The 16,205-nt window shown below is 35.0% G+C and overlaps 1 protein-coding gene across 1 annotated transcript in view; it reads left to right on the top strand.

Annotated features, from left to right (window-relative positions):
* The window catches only part of LOC118851723 (solute carrier organic anion transporter family member 1B1-like), a 73,016-nt gene that overhangs the window by 35,803 nt on the left and 21,008 nt on the right, over positions 1–16,205 (top strand). The window contains exon 7 of the mRNA XM_036761234.1: positions 4,324–4,422. Coding sequence (XP_036617129.1) covers positions 4,324–4,422 — 99 coding nt within the window. The remainder of the gene's footprint in view (positions 1–4,323; positions 4,423–16,205) is intronic.

Below are 16,205 nucleotides of genomic sequence, written 5' to 3'. Positions count from 1 at the left end.
TTATTTCCTCTTTGAACCAATACTGATGAGAGTAAGGTACAAGTGACGCCCATCACCCATTCTCCCATCTTCCCCTCCAATGTAAAAGATCTTTCTCACCTCTTCATATAAGATAATTTGCCCCATTCTACCTCTCCTTTCCATCTGCAGACTTTGTACTCCTCTCTCTCATCCCTTAATTTTTGTTTCTTTTTTCTATTTTATTTTTTTATTATCAATTTGGCAGTTATCAGCTAAGATGAACATTTACATATACAAAGGACAGAAAAAAGGATTGCATGTGAAATTGTGAATCTATCACAAAAAACACATGATTTTTAAGCACACATCAATTTTAACATGTTAGCACCATCAGAGCTTTTCTTGTCTTTTTTCTCTTCTGAATGTTCTTTTTTTTAATTAATTTTTTTTATTTTTAGTTTTCGACATTCACTTCCAGAAGTTTTAAATCTTTCCCCCTCCCTCCTCTTCCCCTCCCCAAGATAGCATGCAATCTGATATAGGCTCTATGTATACATTCCTATTTAACGTATTTTCACATTAGTCATGTTCCATAGAAGAATTAGAAGGAATGGGGGAACAAAAAAAAATAAAATAAAACAAAACAAAACAAAAATAGAAAATAATCTGCTTCAACCTGCATTCAAACTCCATATTTCTTTTTCCAGATGTGGATGGCATTTTTCATCATGAGTCTTTACCAATTGTTTTGGGTCCTTACATTGCTGAGAAGAGCTAACTCTGTCAAAGTCAGTCATCACACAATGTGTCTGTTATTGTGTATAATGTTTTCCTGGTTCTGTTTACCTTACTCAGCATCAGTTCATTCACATCTTTCCAGGTTTCTCTGAAGTCTGCCTGCTCATCATTTCTTATAGCACAATAGTATCCCATTACATTCATATACCACAATTTGTTCAGCCATTCCTCAATTGATGGACATCCCCTCGATTTCCAGTTCTTGGCCAGCACAAAAAAAGAGTTGCTATAAATAGTTTTGTACATATAGGTCCTTTTCCCATTTTTACAACCTCTTTGGGATACAGCCCTAGAAGTGGTATTGCTGGGTCAAAGGGTATGCACATTTTTATAGCCCTTTGTGCATAGTGCCAAATTGCCCTCCAGAATGGTTGAATGAGTTCACAACTCCACCAACAATGGATTAGTGTTCCAACTTTCTTACATCTTCTCCGACATTTATAATTTTCCTGTTTTTTCATGTTAGCCAATGCGATAGGTGTGATGTGGTACCTAAGAGTTGTTTTGATTTGCATTTTTCTAATCAACAGTGATTTAGAGCATTTTTTAATGTGGCCGTAGATAAGTTTAATTCATTCCTCTGAAAATTCTCTTTTCATATCCTTTGACCATTTATCAATTGGGGAATGACTTGTATTTTCGTAAATTTGACTCAGTTCTCTATATATTTTAGAAATGAGGCCTTTATTAGAGACACTAGTTGTAAAAATTCTTTCCCAGTTTTCTGCTTCCTTCTCAATCTTGGTTGTATTATGCTTTGTTTGTACAAAAACTTTTCAATTTAACATAATAAAAATTATCCATTTTGCATTTCATAATGTTCTCTATCCCTTGTTTGGTCATAAATTCCTCCACTCTCCATAAATCTGACAGATAAACTATTCCTTACTCCCCTAATTTGTTAATAGTATCAGTCTTTATATCTAAATCATGTACCCATTTGGACTTCATTTTTGTATACAGTGTCAAACGTGAGTCTATGCCCAGTTTCTGCCATACTATTTTCCAGTTTACCCAGCAGTTTTTGTCAAATAATGAGTACTTATCCCAGAAGCCAGAGGCTTTGGCTTTATCAAATAGTAGGTTACTATAATCATTGACTTCTGTGTCTTGTGTACCTAAGCTATTCCACTGATCTACCCCTCTATTTCTTAGCCAGTACCAAGTAGTTTTGATGATTGCTGCTTCATGATAACAATTAAATATCTGGTATGGCTAGGCCACCTTCCCTAGTATTTCTTTTCATTAATTCACTTGATATTCTGGACGTTTTTTCTTCCAGATGAATTTTGTTGTTATTTTTTCTAGCTCTATAAAAATTTTTTTGGTAATTTGATTGGTATGGCACTGAAGAAGTATATTGATTTAGATAGAATTGTCATTTTTATTATGTTAGCTTGGCTATCCATGAGCAACTGATATTTTTCCAATTATTTAGATCTGACTTTATTTGCATGAGAATTGTTTTGTAATTGTGTTCATATAGTTCCTGGGTTTTTTTCTGGCAGGTAGATTCCCAAATATTTTATAATGTCTACAGTAACTTTAAATGGAATTTCTCTTTCTTTCTCTTGCTGTTGGGCTTTGTTAGTGATATATAGAAATGCTGATGATTTATGTGGGTTTATTTTATATCCTGCAACTTTGCTAAAGTTGTTTATTGTTTCAAGTAGTTTTTTACTTGATTCTTGAGGATTCTCCAAGTACATCATTATATCATATGCAATGAATGGTAACTTAGTTTCTTGTTTTCCTATTCTAATTCCTTCAATTTCTTTTTCTTCTTTTATTGCTAAAGCTAACATTTTTAGTGCCATACTGAATAACAGTGGTGATGATGTACATTCTTGTTTCACTCCCAATCTTATTGGAAATGCATCTAACTTATCCCATTACATTTAAGGAAGGCTCCATTTATTCCTATGCTCTCTGGCCTACCATATTTTTTAAGGAATTGTTTTCCTCAGTCAATTTTTGTTCTTCCTTTTCCAAATTGTTGACTCTTTCTTGCATACCTTTCATTTCTTTCACCAAATTTTCTTCTACCTCTCTTATTTGACTTTTGACATTCTTTTTGAGCTTTTCCAAGAAGAGTTTTTGGGGTTGAGATCAATTCACATTCCGCGTTGAGGTTTCTGATGGAGGTGTATTGACAATGTTGTCCTCTTCTAAGTTTTGTTTTGTTGCCATAGTGATTCTTAATGGTCAATCTTCATTTTTGCTTCTTTCTCGTCTTGTTTGCCTATTTCCTGGCTTTTAAAGTTTAGCTCTCATGATGGCATACAGGGGCCACTGTTCCATGCTTTTTGTGCTGGGAGACAGGGCATTGTCACTGGCCCTGTGTGCTGGGGCCTCAGGTGCTGGCAGCTGGAGGCTGTAGGGGTCTGGAAGCTTACCTTGGACTGAGCTGGTGTCCTAGTGGTGGTGTCAGGTGTGTGCCGAGGCCAGGTGGGGTTTTTCCTGCATTTCCTACATTGCTACACTGGTGCACAAGGACATCTGGATGCTGGAGGATGTCTACCCACCCAGGGCTATACTGAAGCACAGGGAAGTCCACTGTTGGAAGATGCCTGCCTACATGGGGTTTCACCAGAGCTTGTGGTGGTTCTCCAAGCTGGAATGTGTCAGTTCCCCTGAGTATGCTGAGGCATATGAGGGGTCCTGGTGTTGGTGCTTGCCTTCTCCACCACCCTGGGACTCAGGATCTCTTGTTGGTTTGTTGAGGTGGGGCTTGTTGCTGGCTTGCTGGGCCACCTCCCATTCTGGACTGCACCCCCCTTTAACCTAAGTGAGACAGACCTTTCTTGCTGATCCTCCAACTTCCCTGGGCTAAAAGATAGTTCTATTCCATCTTTCTGCTGGTTCTGCTGTTCCAGAATTTTTCCTGGGGTGCTTTTTTCTGTTTTTTTCCAGAGGTCAATAAGGGAGAGTGACAGTGATTCACTGCTTACTCTGCCTACTTGGCTCCCAGAACTGCACATTCTAAACTTCTAATAGCCATCTACTAGTGCCTCCTTGAGTTGTTACTGTCAGAGATGCAGGAGTCTCTCCCTTAACCTTCACCCTGATTGAAGCAAAACCCTCAACCAATTTTTCAATAGGTGGCTCTGTGCACAGATAACAAATTGCTGTTGCTATTTACTTTTGTCACTTGGCACATGTACTCCTTACTACCTAAAGGCTATGTGGCCCAGGAACATAAGGTGACTCCTCTGACTTCCTGATTGAAATGCCTATCTTATAGTATGTATGTTGCTTTATTATTGTCTAAAGTTCATGTCATGAACCATAGAGTAAAAAATACCAGTTAATTATCTCACCACTAAAGGAAGGACATAGCCTTAAAGTATTAGAATATATAACTGTAATCATCATTTTAAATCTTTTTTTCTTGACTTACCTTCATAATAATCTTCTATTAATATATTTTGATAAAAAAGAATTGACTTAAAGAAACCTATTTCTTCAGTATGTGATCACAGTATTGTATTTGCAACAAAAAAAGGAATGTTGTAGCCATTGAAACAATGTTGCTTTTAATGACTGAATTATTTTATATTTCAGGTCTTTTGCAATCGTTGTCATTGGTTGGCTCAATACTAGGCTTTCTGCTAGCAGCATTATGTGCAAGAATATATGTGGACGTTGGATATGTAGACCTAAGTAAGTACAAAGAAATCAAAGCAATATTTAAAAAAAATATTCCCTGTTCATCATGCTTTGAAAGAATTCAATTCTAATTACAACTTATAATATCTGCATGTTGTAATATAAGATGAAATGATATTTTACCATTTTGCAAATATAGAAATCTTGGAGAATGGTAACAAATAAATTTTAGATTCTGTGTGTATAAGTTTAATTAAATTAACTGAAAGTAAAACATTCAGATAATCATTTGGGATTTTTATTTGTTGACAAATAACTAATTTTATAGCTTCTCCTAACCAAAACTACTAAGAATTTAGATGAATAAATAGTTCTTTTGGTAGAATCCAATATGAAAATGAAAATCACTATAGAGTTATTAACTTGGCAGTTAACTATATACCTGAAATATTTCATTTAAGTCTTCCAGTCACCATCTTTTCATGAAATTGGAGGACATTAACTACACTGAGAACATGAAACTGCTTTGATAATTTTTTCCATCTAAATTTTCCTGTGCACATTCTTGTTTAGTAATGTCTGGAGCTGATAGATACATTTGTGTTCCTTGTTTTAAATTTTCTATAGAAAGTAGTCTCCAGAGATTACTCAAGGAAAATCACAGGAGTCATATTCAAATTGATAAGGCTAGGCTTACTCAGATACCTGCTCCCTCTGGTTCTCTTTATGAAACAACTTCATTTGGAATACAATCTTCCTCAAATCATACAGGAATTATGCCTTTTCAAACCCTCATATTCAGGATTAATAGTCAAAGTCCTTTCAGCAGAAGCCCCCATCCAAAGGTCATAGCCTGGGCTTTCCTTGGAAAGAGGATCCACAAGGGTTCCTCAGTTCAGACAATATTGGAAGGATTGCTCTTGAGGTTAACCCCACTAGATCACCTTTAAAAATAGCTGGGCATCAAATCTCAGAAAAATATCATCTCGCTAATCAACATTGCTTGCCTACTGAAGTTAGATTTCAGGTAGGAGGGACTCAATACTTTTATGGGATAACCCCCAAAATGTTTATTTGGTATTCCAAATTTTTTTCTATTGTATATGTACAAGTGAAGTGGCTGAATATTCACAAAAATATAAACTACCAGATTAACATAAGAGAAAAAGAAATGCTTAAATAGCTCAATCTTAGGAAAAAAGATATGAATAAGCCATAAATGAGCTCCCTAAGAAAAAAATTCCCCAGGACCAGATTCACAAGTGAATTCTACCAAACACATAAAAAATTAATCTCAATACTATATAAACCATTTGAGAAAAAAAAGACAAAGAATGAGTTCTACAAAATGCCTTTTATGACACAAACAATGGTTTCAATGCCTAAACCAGGGAAAGAAAAAATAAAAAAATAAAATTGCAAAACAATTTCCTTAATTAATATCAACGCAAAAAAAATTAAAAATACTAGCAAGGAGATGACAGCAATTTATCACAAAGATCAGACACTATGACCGGAGGGGGGGGTTGATACTGGCAATGAAGGGCTAGTTCATTATTAGGAAACTATACGAATTATTGACCATATCAATAACAATAACAACAAAATATATGATTATATCAATAGATGTAGGAAAAAGCCTTTGATGAAATACAACACCCATTCTTATTAAAATTGTAAAAAAACAGCATAGGAATTGATAGAGCCTTTCTAAAAATAAGTATTACCTTTCTAAAATCAATACATAATAGTAAATAACTATAGTAATCTAGCATTTGATAAACCCCAAAATCCAAGCTTTGGGAGTAAAAACTCACCATTTGATAAAAAATTGCTAGGAAAACTGGAAATCAGTTTTCAAAAACTAAGTATAGACCAATATATATGAGTATATATATATATGTAAGTATAGACCACACATAATACCAAGATTAGGTCAAAATGGGTACATAATTTAGACATATAGAGTGACATAATAAGTAAATTAGGAGAACATGAAAAAGCAGAGATAGAGAGGATCATAGGAAGTAAAACAGATAATTTTGATTACATGGAAATTTCTTGCTTTTGTACAAAAAACTAATACAACCAAAATTAGAAGGAAAACTAGCAACTGGGGTGAGGGGAATTTTAGAGCAGGTTTCTCTGATAAAGGCCTCATATCTCAAATATATAGGGAATGGACTCAAATCTATGAAAAATAATAGTCCTCTGCAACTGCAATAGACCAATTGATAAATGGTCAAAATATATGAACTGGAAATTTTCAGAAGAAGAAATCAAAACTCCCAATAGTCATATGAAAAATTCTCTACACCACTACTGATTAGAGAAATTCAAACTAAAATAACTCTAGATACCACCTTGAACCTATCAGAATGGCTATCAAGGCAGAAAAAGAAAATGACAAATGCTGGAGAGGATGTGGAAAAATTGGGACACTAATTTACTGTTGGTAGAGTTGTGTACTAGTTCAACAATTCTAGAAAACAATTTGGAACTATTCCCAAAGAGTGATATATCTGTGCATACCCTTTGACCCAGTAATACCACTACTAGCTCTGTGTCTGAAAAAGATCAAGGAAAAGGGAAAAGGTCCTATTTGTACAAAAAAATTTATAGTAGCTCTTTTTGTAGTGGAAAAGAATTGGAAATTGAAGGGATGTCCATTAGTTGGGGAATGGCTAAACAAGTTGTGGTATATGATTGTCATGGGTTACTACTGCACTATAAGAAATGAAAAACAGAATGGTTTCAGACAAACCTGGAAAGATCTGTATGACGTGAGCAAAACCAGGAAAACACAGTAAGAGTAATATTGTAATGATCAACTGTGAATGATATTATATTCAAATCAAAACAGAGAAAAACAAAAACATAAACAAGACAATGATCTAAGAAAGTTTTAAAAGACCCAAGATGAAAAATGTTATCACTTCCAGAGATTGATGAACTCAATGAAACTGAAACATGCTTTTTAAATTTTTTTACATGTTTCTCAATTTTTACTTTATTTTTTGCAACATGGCTAATATATAAATATATTTTGCCTGACTTCACATGTATAATTGATATATTGTTTACCTTCTCAGTGGGTGTAGAAAGGGCAGAGGGAGAGAAATTATAATTCAGAATTTTAATAAATGAATATTTAAAACAAAAAATATTGGTTAAAATAAGACATTGGCCCTGACCTCATTGACTTTGTGGACACTGTGGTGTTGTTGCTAGAGAAACTATTAGATGGTGACTAGCTGATCTCTGGAAAGCAGGAAGATAGTCCTTCAATGGAATCTTACTTGAAAACCTTTTAGTTTTTATCTGGGTAGAATCAGCCACATTGAAATGACTAGTGAGAGTCCTGAGTCACCATGATGAGTAAGTGGAGCAGGACTAAACCTGATTGCCTGACATTTTGAGGCAGTCTCCAAATATGAGATGAATTCAGTGTCAATTTTGCCTTCTGTGCCTCTTTTACCATTGGGTTGATTCTCTTTTAATTGTATTATTTTCTTCAGTGTTTTTGTGCCTCTTTTACCAAGCTGTTAATTCTTTCTTCATAGTTTAATTGCATCACTTTCATTTATTTTTCCCAATTATTCCTCTACCACTCATCTCTTTCTTTAACTCTTCCAGGAATTCTTGTAGGGTTTGTATCCAATTAGCTATTTTCTTAGAGGCTTTGGTTGTAGCTGTTTCCACATTGTCTTCTGGGTTTATATCTTAGCCTTCCTTGCCACTGTAGTAGATTTTTATGGTCAAGTTCTTTCTTGGCTTTGGTGTTTGCTCATTTTTTATTAAATTTTATTTTACCAGAACACAAATACAAAATGGAGAAAAGAAACAAAAACATATCATAAACTTAAATATTGAAACTTAAATATAAAATAAGAAAAAAAAAAGCATGTCATGTGCATAGCAGAACATAGGAGAGGATTCAAAATATGTAACAATAAATTTCATTTCAGAAAGGCCTGTATGATAAATAATACACCTTGTGTTGAAAATTGTCCATATTTTCTTTGCTTCCTTGTGTTTTCTTTTGTTCTCTGCTGTGCACTTTTTAACTTTGTTCTTTTTTCCCCTCCCCCTACCCCCCAGAAGGCTACAATATAATTTAGATATTTCTTGATATATAAATATACATACAGATATAAACATACACTTATACATATACACATGCATATATATATATATAGTATATAGACATATACTTTCCCAAACATAATCTCCTCCTGATCTTTGTTTTTTATGTTCGTATATATCTTTTGTTTCCTATCCTTCCTGCCTCCTCTACTTTACTTCTACCTGCTACATCACCTTCTTATTACCTTGCTCATTTTTATAGACAACTGTCCCATGCTTCAGAATTTTTCCATGATGTGATTTCAAAACTACTTCTAGTGGTCTGAGAATTTTCAGTCCATCCAGAGTGGCTGTGATCTGGGGAGAGGTGAGATCACCAATGTCTGGTCTTTACCCAGAAAAGACCCTGCTCCCTTGTTGCCACAAGTGTTAGCCCTCCTTTTGGCCCTATAACCAGGTCCTCTACTTTCCTGCAGTGAAAAGCACTAGGACTTTTCTGCCTTAGAACTGTGACCAGGGTTCCTGCTATCCTTAATCCACAAGCACTAGTGGTCCTCTCTGTCTTGGAAATGTGACCAGGGCTCCTTCTCCCTTGTGACTAACTCCTCTCCACACTAGAACTGTGACCCAGAACAGCATTTGGGCAATAGCGGGGCCAATCAGTGCCAGCTGCACCCAGTGACAGCAAAGGGGCCCTTGTAAGCTCCTTCTTTCCAGTTTTCTGATTCCCTTATCATTGTCTCTGGGCTGAGAACTCCCAAAGCTGCTGCTTTCAGTGTTTTAGTTGCCTCCATGTTCTGTCTCTGCTACCAGTGCTGGTGATGCTGCTCATGCACACCATGAGTGCTCCTGCCTGGCCTCTTCCATAACATCACAGACCTCTCCTACTGAACTTCTAAATCATCTTAGGCTGGAAAAAATGCCTCCCTGACATCACTCGATAATTGTCTCTGCCACTTCAAAATTTGTTTTAAGGAGTTATTTTAAAATTGTTTAGAGGGGTATACTGTAAGAGTTCAGCTGGGTTTCTGCCTGTACTTCATTATCTTGGCTCTGCCCAACCCTCCAAGCTATGACAACAATCTTCAAATCCACTATATCACACTCTATTTCTAAAGAAGTACATGGTATTATTGATTTAATCAAATGAAGTAGTTTGATTGGATTTTAATGCCTCAGTTCACCTCTAATAATGTAGAATTCTATGATTTTATTTGGGATTTACCCTCCAACATTTTAAAATAATATTTGATTTTTCCCCAATTACATGTAAAAAACAATTTTATCACTTTTTTTTAAAAATGTGGAGCTTTAAGTTCTCTTCTTCCTCCCTTCCCCCCTTCCTGAGATTGTAAGCAATCTGATATAGGTGATACATGTACAATCTGACATAGGTGATATATGTAAAACATATTTCCACATTCATTTTCCAGAAGAAAGGAGAGAGAGAGAGAGAGAGAGAGAGAGAGAGAGAGAGAGAGAGAGAGAGAGAAAGGAAGGAAGGGAGGAAGAAGAAATAAAGAAAAGGAAAGAAAGAAAGAGAGGGAGAGAGAGAGGGAGAGAGAAAAGTATGCTTTGGTCTGCATTCAGACTTCATCCAACACCACCACCCCCAGAGGAAGACAGGAATTTCCATGATGAGTCCTTTGGAATTGTCTTGGTTCATTGTATTGCTGAGAAAAGTTAAGTCATTCACAATTGTTCATCATACAATATTGCTGTCACTGTGTACAATGTTCTCTTGGCTCTTCTCACTTCACTCTGCATTGGTTTATGTGAGACTTTCTAGATTTTTCTGAAATCATCCTGTTTGTCATTTCTTATAGCATAATAGTATTCCATTATGATCACATACTACAATTTGCTCAGCCATTCTCCATTTGATGAGTGCCTTCTCAATTTCTGATTCTTTGCCATCAAAAAATAGCTGCAATGAATATCTTTGTTCAAATAGGTTCCCATTTTTTTAATCTTTCTGGGTTGCACACCTAGTAGTGTTATTGCTGGATCAGAGGGTATGCACAGTTTTATAGCCCTTTGGACATAGTTCCAAATTACTTCTTGGAATGGTAGAATCAGTTTGCAGCTCCAATAACAGTATATCACTGTCCCAATTTTCCCATATCCTCTCCATTATTTATAGTTTTACTTTTCTATATTATTATTAATATAATAGGCATAGGGTGGTACCTCAGAGTAGTTTTAATGGTCATTTCTGTAATCAGTACTGATTTAGAGCATTTTATTTCATTTGATTATAGGTAGCTTTAATTTCTTCATCTGAAAATTGCTTATTCATATCTTTGATGATTTATTTATTGAGGAATGATAAGGATTCCTATAAATTTGACTCAGTTTTCTGTGTATTTGAAAAACTGAGGCCTTTATCACAGACAGGTGCTTTAAAGTTTCCCCCAGTTTTCTATTTTCCTTATCATCTTGGTTGCATTACTTTTGTTTGTACAAGTTTTTTTATTTCATATAATCAAAATAATTCACTTTACATTTTGTAATGTTATCTCTTTGATCCTTAATTATTCCCTTATCCATAGATATTACAGATAAACTATTTCATGCTCACCTAATTTACTTATGTGTCACCTTTTATGTCTAAATTGTGTATCCATTCTGACCTTACCTTGGGATACAGTGTGAAATGTTGGTCCATATCTAACTTTTCCTATAGTGTCTTCTAGTTATCCCAGCAGTTTTTGTCAAATAGTGAGTTCTTTTCCCAAAATCTTGAATCTTTGGGTTCATCAAACACTAAATTAGTATTCACATTTACTGCAATGTATTGTGTACCAAATCTATTCCATTGATCCACCACTCTATTTTTTAATCCAGTACCAGATTGTTTTAATGATTACCTCTTTATAATACAGTTCAAGATCTTGTATGGCCAGGCCACCTTCCATTACATTTTTAAATTAATTCCCTTGATATTCCTGAAATTTTGTTCTTCCAGATGATCTTTTAATTTTTTTCTCTGGTTCTATAAAATATTTTTGGATAGTTTGATTAGTATGGCACTGAGTAAGTAAATTAATTTAGATAGAATTGCAATTTTATCATATTGGCTCAACCTACTCATGAGCAATTAATATAGTTTTTTTCTATTTTTTTAAATTAACTTTATTTGTGTGAAAAGTGTTTTGAAATTGTGATCATATAGTTTCTGTTTTTTCATGGAAGGTAGACTCCCATCTTTTATATTGTCTGCAGTTATTTTAACTAAAATTTCTCTTTCTATCTCTTTCTGCTGGCTTCCAACACTTCTTAGGGAAGTTTAATCGTTTAGCTTCCAGCAAGGTTGAAACTCAAATTCTTAAAGACAGGGTCTGGCCAGCCTTCAGTGTACTTCAGCGAAGCCCAAGGCAAATAGGCATTCTCCAGTGTTCAGACCTCCATGTGCTTCAGTATAGTACCAGGGAAATGCAGAAAAATCTTACCAGGCCACAGCATATGTCAGATACCATGACTAGGACCTCAACTCATCATCAGGTAAGCTGCCACACACCTACACTCTCCAGTAGCTCCAGTGAACACCCACACAAAGCCCTCAACACAGCAGCAGACACAAGGGTCCCCTATGGGCCCCAGGGCAACATCAGGTAAACAGCCAGGGCCTGTAGCCACTGGAACAAGAAGCCTGAGACAGAGCCCTTTCCACTGTGGGAGCTGAGATCTAATTTAAAAGAAAGAAAAAAGGCCAAAAATGATGAGCAAAAAAACAACAACAACAAAAGAATCTGATCATAGAAAGGTATTATGGTGACCGAGAGGGCCAAGACATAAACTCAGAAGAGGACAACAATGTCAAAACACCTATGGACAAAACCACAAAGAAAAACAGGTAGTGGTCTCAAGGCCAGAAATATCTCATGGAAGAACTCAAAAAGGAGCTTAAAAATCATGCAAGAGAGGTAGAATAAAAATTGTAAAAAAATGGGAGTGATACAACAGAATTATTATAAAGAAGAATCAGAAAGCTTGGACAACAGCTTAAAAAGTAGAACTGGCCAAAATGGAAAAGGAGATAAAAAAATCCACTGAAGAAAACAACTCCTTAAGAGATACAATTGCCCAAATGGGAAAGAAAGTACAAAAGTTAACTGAGGGGAAAAAAATCTTAATATACATAATTGGGCAAGTGGAAACTAATGACTCTATGAGACACCAGTAATCAACCAAACAAAACTCAAAGAAGAAAAAAATTGAAGAACATGTAAAATACCTCATGGGAGAAACAACTGACCTGGAAAATAGATCCAGGAGAGACAATATCAGAGTCATTGGACTACCTGAAAGCCACAATCAAAAGGAGGACCTGGACAGCATCTTTCAAGAAATTATCAAAGAAAAATGCCCAGATGTCATGGAACCAGAAGGCAAAATAGGCATTGAAAGCATCCACTGACCACCTCAGGAAAGAAATCCCAAAATAAAAACTCCAAGGAACATTATAGCCAAATTTCAGAACTATCAGGTCAAGGAAAAAAAATGGTCTAAGAGGCCCAAAAGAACAAGGCAAATATCAGGGAGTCACAATCAGGATTACACAGGACTTGGCAGTCACAACATTAAAGTATCAGAGGTCATGGGACACGATATTCCAGAGGGCAAAGGAGCTAGGACTACAACCAAGAATCACTTACCCAGCAAAATTAAGCATAATACATCAAGCGGGAAAATGTCATTCAATGAAATAGAAGGATTTGAAGCTTTCATAAGGGGAAGACCAGAACTAAGCCAGAAATTTGACCACGAATATCAAGACCCAAGAGAAGCATAAACAGCTTTAAAAAAAGGGAAAAAGAAAGTATAAGGGAGCTAAACTGCATTCCTACACAGGAAGATGATACTTGTAATTCTTAAAAATAATATCACTAAAAGTACAGATAGAAGGAATATACATAGTATATGGATATAAGGTAAATTTGAGGGAATGACACAAAAAATTAAAAGATGAGAAAGAGGAGTACAATGGGTGTAGAAGGAAGGGAGAGGTGGAGAGAGGGAATGGGGTGATTATTTCACATGAAGCAACACCAAATACCTATTACAGCGGAGGGGAGGATGAGATGGTAGGCTATGAGTATCACTTTAACCTTGATCTACCCAGTATTTGGCTCAAAGAGGGAATAATATACACAATTGGTTGAATATAGAAATTTACTTTACATGACAGGGAAGCAGGAGGAGAGGGAATCAAGTAAGGGGGAGTGGGGACTGACAAAAGAGGGGGGGCAGATCAGGGGAGGTAGTAGACAGAAACAAAACACTGGTGAGGAGGGAAAAGGTAAAAGGAGAGAGAAGACAAACAGGAGGAAGAATAGGATGGAAGGAAATACACAGGTAGTGATCATAACTGGGAATCTGAATTGGATGAACTCTCCCATGAAACAGAAGCAGATAGTAAAGTAGAAACAAAATAAGAATCCTAAAATATGTTCTTTACAAGAAACACACTTGAAGCAGAGACACAGAGTAAATGTAAGGGGCTGGAGCAGAATCTATTATGCTTCAGCTGAAAGAAAAAAACAAACAAAGGATAGCAATTCTGATCTCAAAGAAAGTAAAAGCAAAAATAGATCTAATTAAAAGAGATAAGGAGGGAAATTATATCTTGCTAAAAGGCACCATAGACAATGAAACAATATCAATATTAAACATATATTCAGGAAGTAGTAGAGCATCCAAATTCTTAAAGGAGAATTTAAATGAGTTACAGGAAGAAATAGAAAGGAAAATTTTACCAGTGAGGGACCTCAACTGCCCCCTCTCAGAACCTGATAAGTGCAACAAAAAATAAACAAGAAATAATATAAGGAGATAAATAAAAATATCAGAAAAGTTAGATATGACAGATCTATGGAGAAAACAGAACGGTAAAAGAAAGAAATATACCTTTTTCTCAGCAGTACATGGTACCTACAAACAATTAACCATATAATAGGGCATAAAAACCTTAAAATCAAATGTTAAAAGGCAGAAATAGTAAATATATTCTCTTTGGATCACAATGCAATAAAAATTACATTGAAAAAAGGCAGGGGAAATATGGATTAAAAATTAATTGGAAACTAAATACTCTAATCCTAAAGAATAAGTGGGTCAAAGAACAAATCATAGACACAATCAATAATTTCATTAAAGAGAATGGCAACAATGAGACAACATACCAAAATTTATGTGATGCAGCCAAAGAGTACTTAATGGAAAATTTATTTCTCTAAATTCTTGCATCAACAAAATGGAAAAAGAACGCATCATTGAATGGGGCATGTGAACTGTAATGGCATGCAAAGTGGGACTTTTTTCTGTTTTTTCTTTTGGAGAGCTTCTCAGCACTAAGGAAATCAAGTGCTTTGATTGAGCCTTGCCTTTGTTTCAATCAAGAGTCTTTGATTGAATCAAGAGTTTTTGACTGGAAACAGTATATATCCTCTGAGCTTAGCATTTTGCTTTGGGAGAATCACTCGTTGGGAGAGTGTTTGTGTGATTTGACCAAATGAGACTCTGGGTAGCCATTAAGGAGCCCCCCAGCTTTGAAAACCCAGATGTTGGTGCTTTTTGGTCTGGTAACTATAGATGTATTGTTATGGACAGACAGTTAGAAGCCTTCTCTGCTGATTTGTGTTATTTGCTCTGTTTATATAATTTCTGCTTGTAATTTCTGTTTGTATTTTCTCTGAAGATCATGGTGCTGTCTTTTCCCCCTGAACTAAGTGAATAACATATATATGTTTAATTAAAGTGAGATTGCTAATCCCTTAAAGTTGTTTTCCTTAGAAAAGCAGATCAAAGAACCTATGCTAGCAGCCCTCCTGTGTGCTGGTGTTATTGGCCTTACACCTCCACAGTAGCTGTAAGCAGCACTGTTGCTTCATGAATAAAAAAAACCTAGAAAAAAAACAAATTAAAATAAACAATTGACCACCAAATCAGAAATCTTGAAAATCGAAGGTAAGATTAATAAGATTGAAAGTAAAAGAACAAACAAACAAAAAAAACTGTTGAGCTAATAAATAAATCTTGGATGTGGTGTTATGAAAAAACCAATAAGATAGATAAGCCATTGGTTAATTTGAATTTAAAAAAAAAAAGAAGAAACTAAATATCCCATAACAAAATTGAAACAGGTGAAATCACCATCAATGAAGAAGCAATTAAAACAAACCTTAGAAAATATTTTGCCTTATATGCCAATAAATCTGACAACCTAGGTGGCATAAATGATTATTTACAAAAATATAAATTACCTAGATTAACATATCAGGAAATAGAATGCCTAAAGTACTCCATCTTAGAAAAAAAATGTGAACAAGCCATTAATAAAATCCCTAGGAAAAAATTCTCAGGGTCAGATGGGTTCATGAGTGAACTCTACCAAACATTTAAAGAACAATTAATTTCAATACTATATAAACAATTTTTTTAAACAGGCAAAATACATATGATACAAATATGTTACTGATACCTAAGCTAGGAAGAGTTAAAAAAAACCAGATAAATAAAATTATAGACTAATTTCCCTAATGGGGCAAAAATTTTGAATGAAATGCTAGCAAAGCAATTACAGCAATATATCAGAAGGATTATACACTATGACCAAGTGAGATTTATACCAGGAATGCAGGGTTAGTTCAAATTGGGAAAACTTTCAGCATAATTGACCATATCAATAATAAAACCAACAGAAATCATATTATTATCTCAATTAATGCAGAAAAAGCTTTTGATAAAAT

The sequence above is a fragment of the Trichosurus vulpecula genome, chromosome 5 (genome assembly GCF_011100635.1).
Source record: "Trichosurus vulpecula isolate mTriVul1 chromosome 5, mTriVul1.pri, whole genome shotgun sequence".
NCBI classification, from domain to species: domain Eukaryota; kingdom Metazoa; phylum Chordata; class Mammalia; order Diprotodontia; family Phalangeridae; genus Trichosurus; species Trichosurus vulpecula.
Note: the sequence above shows the minus strand (reverse complement) of the source record. Positions and strands in the feature narration are given on the sequence as shown.